The 15,911-nt window shown below is 36.2% G+C and overlaps 1 protein-coding gene and 1 long non-coding RNA gene across 3 annotated transcripts in view; both read left to right on the top strand.

Moving 5' to 3' along the window:
- LOC135078628 (uncharacterized) overlaps window positions 1-11,068 on the top strand; it is a 38,433-nt gene extending 27,365 nt beyond the window's left edge. The window contains exon 3 of the long non-coding RNA XR_010258649.1: window positions 9,917-11,068. This is a non-coding gene — a long non-coding RNA (uncharacterized LOC135078628). The remainder of the gene's footprint in view (window positions 1-9,916) is intronic.
- On the top strand, window positions 1,404-9,073 carry LOC135078625 (THAP domain-containing protein 1-like). 2 transcript variants are annotated; one of them, XM_063973155.1, is made up of 3 exons: window positions 1,404-1,602; window positions 2,000-2,201; window positions 8,232-9,073. In XM_063973155.1, the coding sequence occupies exons 1-3, from the start codon at window positions 1,451-1,453 to the stop codon at window positions 8,676-8,678; spliced, it is 801 nt and encodes a 266-aa protein (XP_063829225.1). In that variant the 5' UTR covers window positions 1,404-1,450; the 3' UTR covers window positions 8,679-9,073. The 2 variants fall into 2 exon arrangements, with proteins under 2 accessions (XP_063829225.1, XP_063829224.1); XM_063973154.1 differs by lacking the exons at window positions 1,404-1,602; window positions 2,000-2,201 and adding an exon at window positions 6,694-7,161.
- Window positions 11,069-15,911: the final 4,843 nt, after the last annotated feature.

The following is a 15,911-nucleotide window of genomic DNA, read 5'->3' as shown; positions in this document are numbered from 1 at the left end:
TCTGGAATTAATTTCCAATCCATCCATAATAAGGTATTATTATTAAAATATTTTTTCAATACATTTATTAAAATATTAATTATTATAATTTAAATAGCATTTTGCAGGAATAATAAAATAAGACCTTCATTATGAGTGATTGAAATATCGCAATATTTCCTGAAAAGATTACCTTTTTTCAATAATTTTAATGATTAATTTATTGCATAATGGAAAGTGTAAATGTGAATAACCATTTCGTCATTTCCTCGTTAATTTTATCAAATTGATAAGCTGTTGCTAGCCCGCATGTGTGATAAGCACATGCCTATTAGGTAGGTACCTACAAGCGGTGAAGTCACGCCTGTTTTCCGGAAACACTTCACTACTCACAGGTAGATCCTTTTGTAACATCCTGTTTCAGGTTTCCGTAGGTACTTCCGAAGGAAAATGGCACCCTTAGGCTGAGTTGCACCACATAACTTTGACCGTAACTATAACGATAACCGGTGTATTTTGTATAGAGTTTGACAGATTTTTGACGTTTGTCAAAGTTAAAGTAAGATGGTACAACCCAGCCTTAAAATACTTACCACTGGGTGATTAGCAATACCTTTTTCAGTAGAGTACCTCGAGTGTTAAGAAATCAAGGTTCTAAGTCAAAACTGTTCGTTTCACACGAAAATTTGTTAATTTTACTAGTGATAGAATTAAGATAATTGGCATAAAACTCAAATAAAGAAATGGATCTCATAGGATATTAGTTTGTGGTCAACTCTTTTGTCCAACTATGGAAATAATGTGTTTTTCAAATAGAAAGATAATATCGTTAGTTTCAGAATCGAGAAGAAAGATTTGTATTTGTTTGTAAGAGAATGTAGAAAATGGTCGTACCTATGTAGATTTACAATAGGTACCACCTACCTATGATGCATGATTTTAATAATAATTATGACGTATCTAAAAGACATTATACTTTAATCAACACTTTTAACGACTTGCAAATGAACAATAAAAAATAATTGCGACACTCATAAAACTTTTACTTGCTGTACTATCATTGGAAATGAGTCATAGAGTCTAGAACATCTATATGCGTTCCACGTTCGTGACTGGCCTTATTATTATGGATTTATTACCATTTTATCTTGAAACAAAAACAGTGTAAGGGATTTTTTAACACGTAGACTGCCAAAGTAAATGTACTAATTCGCCAAAATTGGATTTTTTGCTAATCGATGTGTAATGGCTTGAAATGAATAGTTATTGATAAAAAATATTTTTTTACTATTTATATTGATATAGGTATACCCATAAAAAACTCAGCCACCCGTGCCTGACGCGGCCCGAATGGTATAAATTTCAATCACAGCGCCATGTCAAGCATTTTGTCAGACACAACCACAGATATAGAAATACCTAGATGTGAATGCACCTACTTCGCGTGTCCCGATCCCGATAAATCATCGGAATGAGCTGCCGCTGCTTACAGTCCACGCGCGTCTGTTGTTGCATGCGGACGGCCGCGAAAACTAGAAAAATGCCTCAATGTGTGATAATTAATTGCAATAAGCCAAAAATTTCGAGCTCCCAAAGGCAAGGACATAATATTTCCTATCACGGGTAAGTTATTTTAATATTATATTAAGTGTTAATTCATTTTAAAACGTTTTTTTAAGTATTCCAAGCTGTGGTTTCAAGAATGTACCTAAAAACCTATAACTTACCATTCAAATTTTTTTTACGATACATTGCCGGGTTTGTTTTGAGCGTTTGATCTGTCGTTATGTGTTAAGAGGCGATGTTTAACGGACAAGCGCCACTGTCGCGCATCGCTTCGACTTCGTCACGTACACGCAACTTCTCATTCGTCTATCAAATTTTGCTACTAGTGTTGTTCGTTCTACTACTTTAATCAATAATCGATTCTTATCGATATCGGACAGACGAATGATACTAATTATTATTAATATTCTAATTAATGTGTATTTGTAGTATTTATATGTCTTTTTTTTCCTAGTTTCCCACAAGATGCAATATTAAAAGAAAAATGGATCGCAGCTACGGGACGGAAAGACTGGTTTCCGACTAAACATAGTACCATTTGTTCAATTCATTTTGAAAGTACCTGTTTTATTGACCCTTCAAAAAAGAAGAGATTGTTAAAAAAAACGGCATGCCCCACTATACATATATTAAAACGGATTGACAATGATGATGAGGTTAGTGAATAGGTTAAATGAGTAACAATATTTTTATTAATAACGTATAAAATACTAGCTGTTACTCGCGACTTCGTCCGCGTGGAATTTTCGCAATAAAAAGTAGCCTATGTCCTTTCTCAAGGTCTAGACCATCTGTATACCAAATTTCATACAAATCCGTTCAGTAGTTTTGGCGTAAAAGAGTAACAGACAGACAGACAGTTGCTTTCGCATTTATAATATTATTATATAATATTATATACATATAATATAAAATATAATAATATTATGTATACATATATAAAACTCAAAGGTGACTGACTGACTGACATAGTGAACTATCAACGCACAGCCCAAATCACTGGACGGATCGGGCTGAAATTTGGCATGTAGGTAGATGTTATGACGTAGGCATCCGCTAAGAAAGGATTTTACGAAACTCCACCCCTAAGGGGATAAAACGGGATCCAAGCGTACGAAGTCGCGGGCGGCCGCTAGTTAGAACTATAAGGTTTGATTGAACCCAAAATGGAGTCTGCTGTGCTGCAATTTCTTTTTTTAATTTCTCTTTGCAATACCAATAAACTTTTTCCACCATTTTTTCTAATCGGATCTATAATGTAGGTATAGCAATACATAGCGACAAGGTGACTCATGCGCAATAAAAATTTCACGAGCTTCTTATCGAGTGGGTAAACCGTGAAAGAGCAATAACGTGTACCATCCACATGCATGAGCTCATGGCTTCATGGCTTCGTTGTGAAATAACTCAACAATATCGGAAACAATACCAAAATCATTCGATATTATTATCAATCCTCGCTTAATCATACGCCCTTAATTTGTGACCTGTACCTCTAGCACGAAAAACTTTCGCCTTCGAATCGTTTGCGTATTCGAAAAAATTCGATAGCCAGCCTTCGAATTCAACGATAATATTGTGACGATCTCGATTGTCAAAATTAGTCTCGTACTATAGTTACCATTTCTCATACTAAGTTCACTTAACTGTTCACAGGGGGGGTGCTGTTTAAATTTTGATGGCGGCGATTCGAAGAAAAGTAAAGTTTTTCGTGCTAGAGGTACTGAGAACAAAAATAGGGTGAGAACCGGTAAAACCGGTTATAACTGGTAGATATCAATAATAAAGCCCCAATCCCTTATCAGTGGTATCAGCACATCGTACGACGCAGATAAACAACGGTGTCAGACAGTAATCTCGAGTCTCGACAGCACATTGAGAGTCACATCGTATGCAAGAGACACTCTTATTTCACATGGAATAAGGTCCTAGTCAAAATGTAACGTTTGATGTGCAAGTGTACCTGAACAAAGCTACTAAGACGCGCAATATAAAACAAATACCTACCTACTTATACGATTAGGTACCTACTACAGTCATCCTGCTAAAGAGCGTGCTTTGCATAAACTATAGGCCAGTGTTTTTCAACCTTTTTCAAGACACGACCCCCCTAGCATGAAAAATTTTTTCGCGACCCCCCGACCGCTCGCTTTTTTTTCATACAACATTTACGCATTTTCATAATTAGATTTCTTATAAATATATCTTTAAAACTTTACTGTTTTTTTTACCGAGGTAGTTTTTACGACCTCTCGCGACCCCCCTATAGAGGCTTCGCGACCCCCCAGGTGGTCGCGACCCACAGGTTGAAAAACACTGCTATAGGCAATTAGGAAGTGCGTACCCGGTGGCAATCGGTGGTTTATTATTGAAGCTCCATGTTTTATTTGAAAGCGATATACCTATCTACCTACAGTATGACCCACACTAATATTTTAGCATACAAATGCAAAAGTCTGTCTGTCTATATATAATATGTAGACACTACTATTAATAAATATTAATATTTGGTAATACATAGATAGAGGTAGATTAAAACCTCGGAAACCTTTTGGGGAAAGGCATTTCCATTTACATTTCGACAGATTGAAACCCTTATAGGCGAAGCCGCGGGCAGAAACTAGGTTGAAATGAGTCATCATCATCAGCCTTGGTGAAATTGCATATTGTCTCTGGAAAATTTCTGGCTGAGGCTTGTCAATACACGTGTCATTTTACATAAATGATTATGTGTACTTTATGCGGGTATAGTAAATAAATAGTCGTTTCGTTTAAGGACATTACTAATCACAATTTGCCGGTACAATTTCCTATTGATTTTATTATTCGTATCAATTTATTAAACTTCATTAAAATCGGCGGATCTACTACCGGTCGATAAAAAAGTCAGTAGTGGAGGTCTAATAATGATATGTCATTTGTCGAATTCTGATAAGTAGTTTAGAAGTTACGGGGGAACAAATGAACATACATACATACATGCATAGCCTGTCAAAATCATAACCCTCCTTTTGCTTTGCCTTAGTCGGGGTCAGGTAAATGGGTTGAGATTTCGGTTGAAATAATTGAGCATTTTGAAAATTTATATTTAAAATCAAATAGAGATAATCAACATTTGATTGAATAATATGCTATTACGAATGTTGTGTACCTAGTAACTTACCCAAAATGTGTTAAATTGAGTGTGCCTTTTCGTAAGTGCGTCCTAAGCCAATTTCAGGTGATCTATTGTTGTTGCCGGAGGTTATTGGGTCAAGGTGCGTTGCGTCACCGTTCGCTTATCAATATGTATGATTCATTTTATTTTACGTTGCATTTGTAATTCGCTGTTTATTTTATTAGTTTCCTTTGTTTTTGTTCACTACGACGTTTCAAATTTGAAACAACGAAATTCCTCCATATTTATTACAATCGACTACTGCACTGGTGACAAAAACAAAATTGTTATTCTCTTCCTTATTAATTTTACCTGCCTACTTAATTTTCATGATCGAAAGCTTTTCAAGTACTCATGGTCGGTCGTAAAGATAAATAACATAAAAACAATCTATACTTAGGTATCCACTCCATAACCTTTAAAATAAGTCCTTTGTAGGTAGGTACAAAAGATTGAAACAATCTTATCAATTTGCCACTTTATCATTAGAACGTTCTCGTATAAAACCGCACAGACATGATGGCACCTCGCAAACTATACCTAGTCTAAACCTACATCTTTATTACAAGAGACCCACGATTCAAAATCGAGACACACCCTTTTATGCTCAGTTGAATGCACAAGCCGGTTGCATTCAGGATACAACCTATTTAAAATCCGACTTTGTCAATATGCGTTACAGTTTAAATTTAAATGCACTTTATCAATCTCAATTACCAGTCAGGACGTGGAATATTGGAGCTAGTTTTGTAGCGGTTAAAGTGTACATTGGATTGTGTGTGAAGCCAGCGGTTACCTAGTGACGTCACATCACGCCACTCGAGTCATAATGAGCATAATGATGCGTGCAATACATCGGTCATTATATAGATCACTAATCACAGATGATGAAAGAGGAAAGCAACACGAAGGAAAATAAAAGATATCGTTATAATAAACATGTTTTTCGGTCAGTAGATACTAACCTACTTATTACGCCTGCCTTATTTTTCTGAATCTTGGGAACTTTCATTGTGTTTGAGACATCAAGTTACAGTTGAGTTTCAGGATGCTTTCAGGTATAAAAAATAAAATTATAAAAACCTTCTGACGTTGTTTACCAGCCAGATGGATTGATATCGTTTTATAAAATCTAAAGCTAGGTGTTCAAGATGGTCAGTCAATTGGTTTAATCGAATTAATCAAATAAATAATTGACTAGTTTACGTTAATAACGTAGCGTGGGTGTCTTTCAATTTATTTCAACCATAAGCCTATAAATAGGGTTTTCATCAATCATCATTATCATCATATCAGCCCCACCTTTATGAGGGTACCGTTTTATAGTATTGAAATTTCATTAATTAGGTGTGCAGGCTTGAATCTGATCGTAGTGCGTAAATAAGGGCTTTAAAGTGCCTTAAAATAAAATAATGTCAATCATACGTGTTCCCGTCGAGGCTTGAAACTTTCAGCGTGAATCATTGCTTCATGAATCATGATACCTGCTTAAAAATTAATTGAAATAAGTAACCCGCAGAATTATTACGTACTTTTTTGTTCGATGAATGTGCTTTTAAATTTTATGGTTAACTTAATTAAATTACGCGGCCCGAGAAATACCTATGTAACACTGATTTAATTATGTTTCAAATATCTATTGGCTCTTTCATCCGTAACAGAAAGTTTTCATATAGTAATAGTAGGTAGGTAAATGGTATTTGCAGTAGGAAAGAAAATACATTATTTTGCGATGAATGATAATAAAAACATCTCTTTGATATAGACGAGCAATTTCAAAAACAAAATAGTTACATAGGTAACCTAGTACTAGATTTCCAAATAGTATTTGCGTTTCCGAAACGCAAGTCAATAATGCGACAAACAGAGCGAAAGAGAATGCGTAACACAATACAAGCGGTCTCTCTCATGCGTCTCTGTCGCACAGTCCGCACGGAGCGCGCGGGAGCGAGACGAACCACGCCACGCTGCTCCTCTCCACGGCCGTCTCGCTTCTCCAAGCGTTGGCGTCCAGTGAGGCGTGGCCACGCCAAGTGAATAGACGCTGAACCCACGCGCGCGTGTCCCAAAAAAATAGCATGGCGTCCTCAGAAAGTAGCATCTTGCGTATCAGCGACCAAAAGACTCTGGAACTGGTCGAGCTGTACAAGAAAGAGGAATGCTTATGGGACACAACATCTCTGAGCCACCGAATCAAATGTAGGAGGCGTCAGGCCGCAGAGAAGATAGCTAGAATTTTGAACATACCGAATTTTGACGCGTCACATGTCATGATCAAGCTTAAGAACTTGAGGAACGCGTACTGCCAGGAGTTGAAGAAGTCGGCCATGCTTCAGAACCAGGGGGTGGGCGACGACGCGCCGAAGAAGACCAAGCCGAAGCCACAGTGGTATGCTGTCATGGACACGTTCATTCGGCCGCACCTGAAGGCCAACTATACCCCCAGCGGTCCCACGTTGGTTAGTCTCTTTTTATTTACGCGCGGCGACGGCACATTAGGATCTAGTGTAGTATCTTATGTTGAATTGCATTAGGTTCTATTTTGCAACAACAATGTATAGCCTGATGTGCTGTCGACAGTTTATCATACATTTTCCATTTAAAAAAAGAGGCTTAGGCCCTTCTGACTTCTAGCGGCATATTCGTTTCGTACGCATGATTGTGTCTCCCTTACTCTTCAAAAACTAAGTTTAAGAGTAAGGGAGACATACTTACTAGGACTATACGTTATATTAAAGCATAGATTATTTGTTTGTGACGGACTAGATGACTGATAACCATACTTAAATATGTAAAAATATAAATATGTAGTTGTAAAAATAGTGTTTATGTAATTACACTAGATAAAAGTAATGTATAACTTCGGGTACAAATGTAGTTACAGATACTCGCAATGGGATTCGAACCCAAAAGCTGACCTGGCTGACGTTATTGCTTTAAAAAATCACAATATTTTTAATGCGTTAGATATATCGAGGTCGAGTCTACTGGTCCTATTGACATTGTGGCGCAGCGGTTAAGTGTAGGGTATTTAGCATTATATCAGTTACATTTTATCTCAACAATAACCCCTTTTAACCGATTAGTGGTCTATTTATGGCTAATGTCGTTAAAGCGTTTGTTTCTATAATTGCAATAATAAAAATAATTAATTACAAACAATCACTTAAAATGGGATATGAATATGACTTCTAAAACCGCCGAAAAAACTGAACTAGATGACTAAGTTTTTAAATTAATAAATTTGTTTTGAATTGTAGATAGTTTTGATAGGAATAATTTAACTTTTCCACCATGAAATGTTTAATAGTCGTTCTTCAGGTCTAGTGATTAGAGACTTCCCCTGGGTTCTGGACTCGATTCCCAGGTTACAGAACACTTTTTTATACTATAATGTTCTTATCTATTACGCTCATTTAGAAATAACTTTTTTCTACATCATCTTCTCTTGGGGGAGGCCTTTGTCCAGCAGTGGACGTCATTTGGCTGAAACCAACGAACAAACATCTTATCATAAATCAAATTTCAGGTAATAAATGGCGGCATAATCAAACGGGAACCTGAGCCGGAGCCACTGGACGATCCGGACGAGCTCTGGGACAACCCGGGCTCCGAGGAGGAGAGGCTGTCTGAGCTACCAAAGACCACAGACACCTGCGTCGATAGCATCGACTTCGATTATGAACAGTACAAGCGACCGGCCCCGAGCACCAGCAGCAACTCACCAAAGCGAATGAGGAGTGAGAGTCTTCTGGCAGAAAGTCTGAAAGAAGTATCCACAAATCTAGCTGGTCTCAAAGAAGATGCTGCTAAGAATCAACATATGACAAAAGAAGAATTGCATGACAACTTCGGTAGATATGTAGCGTCACTGATGCGACTTCTGCCTATGAAGAAAGCTTTGATGCTGCAGCCAAAGATCGTGAACATGATTTCATCTGAAATTATAGACTGTCAAGACGACATTTTTGACTGAAAAGAGGGGTTTTAGGACTATGAACGACTAGGTATTACTTAGAATGTGAAGGCTAATGCATAGTGTCTAAAATCCTATGCAGTGATTGTTGACTATTGAAAAGTGAGTTTTTCGTGTTTTTGGTTTTTAATAAAAGTTGTTGTATTTGTGTCACAGAATTATATACTCTCTTTTGCATCGGACAAGGGTGACACCTGCTAATAGGACCAGTCTACGAGGGCAATTTTATTTTATTTTATGAGTAGAGAAGTTGATTTTATCCATTATGGTCTATCCACCAGCTGGGTATTGAATACGCGTTCAATATTAACAATTATTAATTTGTAATTTATCCATCGTTCTGTTGTATGTAATCCATTGTTCCATTAGTTAAATAAACAATTTTAAATATTTAATTGACAGTGTTTTATTTGAATGTGTACATACAGGGTGGAATTTTGTAATGCCACCTGGAGGGAAAGTACTCTTAATACTGTAGATAGAAAATTTAACTGAAAGATAACATTCCTTTGTGGCATTATAAAATTCCAACCTGTATAGTATTTAAAAACAACTTACTAACTCATAAAGAAGTAAACAAGTACAATATGATCAGATATTTTTATTTAATCTGAGATAAAGTCTGTCTGCATGATGAATGAGTGTTGTTGTGTGAGGGCTTACAAATTAGGTCACTCTTTTGTATCCATTAAGTCACTAATATAAATAAAGTGCTCCCTGTGTATAGGTATCTTAAGGGCTATATTTCACCGGGACACCATGGCGGCGCAACCAGTCGCCGCTACCAACAACATGTATGCAGCTTTGCGCAACCAAACGGACACCAGTTGAGTAACTCTCTATAGAGCAGCTGTAACATACGTTTTGTTGGTAGTCGGCGACTGGTTGCGCCGCCATGGTGTCCCAGTGAAATATAGCCCTTAATATCATAGAAACACCATTCGGTTGTTTTGTTTATTAATGTAAGAGAAAATCTCAGTTGATGACGGAGTTTTACCTTTGCGTTAAAAGATTTTGAAATAGGTAAACTTACTATAACACAATTAACACACTAGTTAAAATATTTTTAATTTTTGATGACAAAACGCCCTACTATTAGGGCCATTATTAATTTTAGGCAATGATTAAATTTCCGTGTGGTGTTTAAACAAAGCGTCCGTGTCCCATGCCACGTACGCACTAACCCTAAAGCGGCCATCTATCCAACCGACAATAAAAAGCTAAACTCCTGTTTACAGGCCCATAATAACACCGGACTACATTCATTACTCCGCCAACTTGCCTACGTGACTACAGGCAGACCAAACCGCGTGGGAGAGGGACAGTGATACGCGTTACGAAGCGTCTAAAAGAGAAAGGGCATCGGGGTGAAAGACCGCACGAGCTAGAGATTCACCAACTGGTTTCCCCTGGTTTTTTGGCAGGGTTAAGATTTTGTGTGTTAGGGGTTGTGGGATTTTGTTCCCCTGGCGTTTTGAGATAATAGAATTAGAGAGTTATTTAAGTCGCCGCTTACAAACTTTCACAAGTTAAGCGATTTCAATTATAACTTAATGTTTTACTGTTTGAAATAGTCCTACTTATATGTAATACGGTTTTACTTACATAAACAACATTGTATTGTGTGTATTGTTGTAACAACAGATATTTAATTTCAATAATTACCTATAGTGTAGTATTAATATCTACCTACACAGTCAAAATCGTAAGTCAAGAAATAAATACATACTTACATAATATCTCAAACATTGTTTTTGGTCATGTTATCCTAGCTTTAAAGAAAATAATTTCGTAGTTAATAAAACACAATGCAAAACTATTATCAAGATACATAATAGAACCCCATGAAGCCGAAGGCACAGTTAGTTACTAAGTCTGAAAAAACCTACAATAATAAGGAAACGCACAACAAATAAATATAAATCAATTACGACTATAAATAATTAACGAAATTCTGCGAAATGCTATCTACTTAATTAAAAAAGTTCATTCGATTGTTTACAATCGCATCAAGAAAAAGTTATGGGAACGCGAAGAAATTTGAAATGCATTGTGCATTGGAAATGTACTTTTTGTCCAAATTTCCCACAATAAATGCAAGTGAGTTAATTTAATGCATTTCGATGACTAATGGCCACCGCACAAAGGGCCGTAAACACAGAACATGGAATCGTCGCGCGCCGCCCGCTACTAGAGACGGCAGGAATAATAATAGCCGTAGCTGCAATTGTGCGTTGAGCGCATAAGTGCGCGCGACGATTCCATGCTCTGTGGCCGTAAAGCATTGTCTTATGGCTATCTTTTGGCTTCTTTATAAATTTAACTGAAATGAAGCAATTTATGATGTAAAGGCAGTTTCACGTGTTTTACTTCATTAGCACTTAAATAAAAGTTTTACAGCGGAAATTGACTTTATTTGTATGTAAAGTAACTTTTCTTTTTGTTTAATTCATGCCAATTTTGATGACTTATTAGGCATGACGTGCTGTTAAAGGAAATAGATTTGTGTCCAAATAATTGAAGGCTGTTTAATTAAATATGGAGGGAGACCAGCGTTGCCAGACGTCCCGATTTTGGCGGGACGTCCCGATTTTTTGATCAAATTTAAATGTCCCGCGCGGGACAGGCTCGGTCCCGCTTTTCGGAGAGAGACACTCACTTCACCAGACTATTGTTTGAAACGCCATATTATTCTAAAGAATAAAACTTTTTTAATTTTTTTCTTTTTTTATTCTAAAGACGAATTTAACGATACAGTAAATCTGATTTTAAATATTATTTTTTTGGTAAAATACATTTTCTATGGCTACTTTTGCTATCTATTGTCACGTAAACGTAATTTTAAGTCAAATAAAAAGAGAAATATTTGAAAACCTTTGATTATATACGTTTTTTTACTATGTCCCGCTTCTGACGGAAGAATCCCGCTATTTTCACTCAAAAAGTACCAAAGTCCCGACTTGGCGAAAAAAAAAACTGGCAACGCTGAGGGAGACCCACTATTTATCAAAATATAAGATACAGGTAAAGTGGCAGTTCTACAGGTGAAGATCAGGTAAGGTATATTATAATATGCTTTTGGAAATGTATATAAGAGTGTGACCGCGATTATGATCAGGTGACAAGATTAAAATTTAAGGCTATTAATATGCAGTTCAGTCATAACAAATTACGCTAAGTTATTCACAAGGGTTATATCTTTTTGATGGAAATCAATCAGTGTTGCACATGTTATTCTGTGATTATGATAAGCATGGCTTGTTTGTTTGCAGACTGAAAAGATGTGATAACTCCCAACACGAATGTATGACGATGGCACATCAAGCTTTACACCATTGCATCTAATGCGGTGGTAATAGATGCTATTAAGCTGCTAAAAATTCAGTCTGATGTGCTCTCAACTGTAAAAGAATCAAGTAAATATGAAAAAAGACAAATTTTTGTACACGAATTTTTCGGTGCATGTTATTTTTTTGTCGAACGCAGTTAACAACAGCATATCAATTTATCATTTCGTGTATCATTCTATATTTTTCCTTTAACATGTTTATGCAAAAATACCGAGTAACTCAGCCAATTTTAAATGCATTACGTTCGTGCTTTTGCCAAGCGAAAATCGCCCCTTAAAATGGAGATGCAATACGTATACATCGTCCTGGCTTAGACCGCGCTCTGCTGAGGGATTCTGGACTTTATTTGTAGTGTTTTGAAAAGGGAAAGTGGTGAAATTAGCTTGTACAATATTTGTCAATTTTGCCTCGTGTCGGATCGCACGTACACCAGTATTTAGCCTTGTTTCCAGGGCTCAGATAAACACGCGTCAAGCGTGAGTCGCGAGAGTTTTGGATATTAATCATAACATGTTTTCCTTATTCTTTATCAGATATTTACCAGAAGTGTTATGTACTATTATTTATATTTTCATGTACAATACACTTGTCTTGCTTGTATACCTTTCTGTTAAATAAAGAGTTTTTATTCTATTCTATTTTAGGATATTATTATCAGAACATATGTTCATTCAACTTCAATGTGACTTTACTTATTCATTTAATCAACATTAACATTTTGAGACAGCATTTGGACTTTGTCTCTACTAATGTTGAAATAACTCGCTGCTTGATTGTAATGAAAAATACCTAGTTTTCGTTTATCCACCATATCCATATCCATCCATAGTTCCAGAGTCGTAGTTATCCCTCTGGAAGTAGAGGTTCTATAAAAATAATACATAAAAATATATTCGCTTTGAAGAGCGTGGAAAATATATCGATTCTCCAATATCCATGCTCATTGCCGTACCCTTTTCCCAAAATGTCTGCCGATTCCATCTGTCAAAAAGCAATAAATCAAACCTGCCTGTTAAAAAGTCGTTTGTCAATCGCGTTTGGCATTTTAAATGCTTGCTGCTTTATTTCCTACCCTCGTCCAGTCCGCCGCAGATGACCACTTTAATTTTATTACCAGATGGAAGGTGCAATTTAGGTAAGTACCGAATTTTTGAAATACAGCAGAATGCATCGACTCTACATTCAAAGACTTAAGGCACAGTTTTGAAATTCGCGTTTTCTCTTTGTTGTCAACAACAAATTTACTGAAATTAAAAACAAAATAATAATGATATAGGATTTGAATTTAGAATTAATAAATAAACTGGGCGGCGGCGCAGGACCGGTCTTTGTGGAAATCCTTGGGGGAGGCCTTTGTCCAGCAGTGGACGTCTTTCGGCTGAAACGACGACGACGAAATAAACTGGGGCATGCAATGTTTAATGAGTAATACAGTTAAAGGGACTCTACCATTCTCCTCTGCTAAGCTTTTTGCGGAAAAGCTCATTACTCTTAATCTCAATTTGAAGTCCTATTACCATTAATTTAAGAGTGTAAATTTAGTGGGCTTAGACTGGACAAGCAATAAACACACCGGGATGAGTCTAAGTTCTTGATTTACATTGATGATGAATTTATAAATTACCATCTTTTTTGCAGTTTATTCTTCTGTATATTCACACCCCAACATTAAAGTTATTCGTCGCTTGTTCTGGAATGCGAATGGGCAACTCTTTAAAGGAATCACGGGGTTGTTCATGACTTAGTCGTGACATGTGTCGTGAGAGACTTGATTTATTAACATAGACCGTGAATCAAGTAGGTATTTCATATTTTTTCCACTGCAAAGAGTATGTTATTGTCCTGGAAAATTTGGTAGGTAGGTAAATAAACGTAGTCACTTGTATTCTTAAAGATTATTCATTCTGAAACATAATTAGTTACCTACACCTATGTAGGTACCACTCTGTCACACACCAGTTGACGCTGCCAACTAAATCCAATAATGCCTGAGATTAATTTGCGATATCAGATTAAATACCTTGGAATAGACTGATGGACTATTTTGTATGTGTTTGGGCTCAGGTATTCTATATGTAAATAATGAAATAAACAAGGAAGTTAACTAAAAAATAAACATTACGATGCAAAGATCACATCGAAATCAACAAGTACATCCTGTTGATAACAATATAAAAACACTGATACGATCAAGGCCGAGTTTATCAACCTGAGCTCTAATGCCAAAGCAATAAGAGCGATGCACCGTGGCAGTAAACTCGATCGGCTGAAAATTACGCAATGTCTATTTTCAATCGGCGACTTGGTGTCTGCCCTATAGCATTACACGTTACACTCAGTGCTGTGTTACAGACAACTTTACAATTTAATTTATCGATACAAACCATCTCCATAGTCAATCAAAATGATTGATAGAATAACTGAAAACAGCAAGTGATTTATTACAAAATAACTATATTTGAAAACATTTCAAAATTATGTAGTACGAGTACATACTTACACTATTGACTCTACCTGCAAGGAAACGTAAGTTACAAATGCTGAAAATTCATGCTGAATAGTTTGAAATGACAGAGCCTGCAATTTCGCCGACTAAAAGTTATATTAAACTATCGACATTTTTACATACATCATTCTCACCACTACACATTTAATGTTTGTGTTGTTTGTATTTTCCGAGTATCGTTGTTATTATTAGTTTAAATGGCACGTCGACTTCCGAGTGTTATTTCAGGACACTTCAACAAAATCTTAATGACTTGTTTTAAGAATATGTCACTGAATGTTCGAACACTCGATTGTATTACATGTCACTGCAAAAGTGACTCTTTTTCATGGCAGAATAAAGGTGATTTCAAGGTCAAAATGTCACGTTTATTTATGTTGCATCGGCCGATTTTTCCATACAACTAAACATTTATCCTACACAATTTGCAGATAGAACTTTCCATGGTGGGAAAAATCCGTACCATGCAAACAGGCCATACAATTAAATTGGCAGACAGAAGTCATCAATGAGTCAAGGCCTGGCACGCGTCATTGCTTCTATGATGAATGATTATTTTCTGATGCAACGACGTGTGCGCGAGCGTCAAGTGTTTTATCGCTGTCTGAAGGCTGATGCAACATGGACTTCAATATGTTTTTCCCGTAGTCAATGAAAACAATAATAGATGCAAATAAAACCCACTGCCGAATAGCTTATTCTAAAATAGTTCAGCCGGTACTAAGAGACTGGGAAACGCTGGTCGTCTGATATTCTAGTCTTAAAATCAATCCAGTGAAGTGTGAATTAGCGTAACACTGCACGCGACATTATTGACCAAATTCCTAACATATCTTTGATTATGACTGAAATACTAGAGATTTTAACTTTACTCGCAATTAACATTCCCAATAAGTATTGTTATTTTCAAAGTCGTCTGTGTTACAGATCGAATCCACAACTAAGGATAATGGTTATCCTTCTATCTTCTATAGCGATCTGTCGAAAATTTCAATATGTCTTCAATTTTTGAACCAGTGTCGTCGATTTGTAAATACCTAAAGACATTTGTATAGTAGCAGGTATTATACCTACAAGAAATAATCTTGCGGAAATATTGTCGTATTGTTGACAGAATATTAATCAGTATTGGACTTTGAATAAATAAAAGTAACAACGGATTTGGCCTTCAGTATTAGTTCAAAGGTTTTCCTGAATAAATATTATACGGAAGTTTTTTCTAACAATTTTATTTTTCAGTCTGAAAAATGACACGTAAAATAAAATCGCTTAGTCACTGTTTTTGTGTGTAAAATATTTTATTGTACACATTTACTTGTAGCAGAAATAAGATTAAAATTAAATGATTTTAAGACAATAGTGCTTCAACTAATTCAA

The sequence above is a fragment of the Ostrinia nubilalis genome, chromosome 15, assembly GCF_963855985.1.
Source record: "Ostrinia nubilalis chromosome 15, ilOstNubi1.1, whole genome shotgun sequence".
NCBI classification, from domain to species: domain Eukaryota; kingdom Metazoa; phylum Arthropoda; class Insecta; order Lepidoptera; family Crambidae; genus Ostrinia; species Ostrinia nubilalis.
The sequence above is the reverse complement of the archived record's forward strand: the minus strand, read 5'-3'. Positions and strand labels throughout refer to the sequence as shown.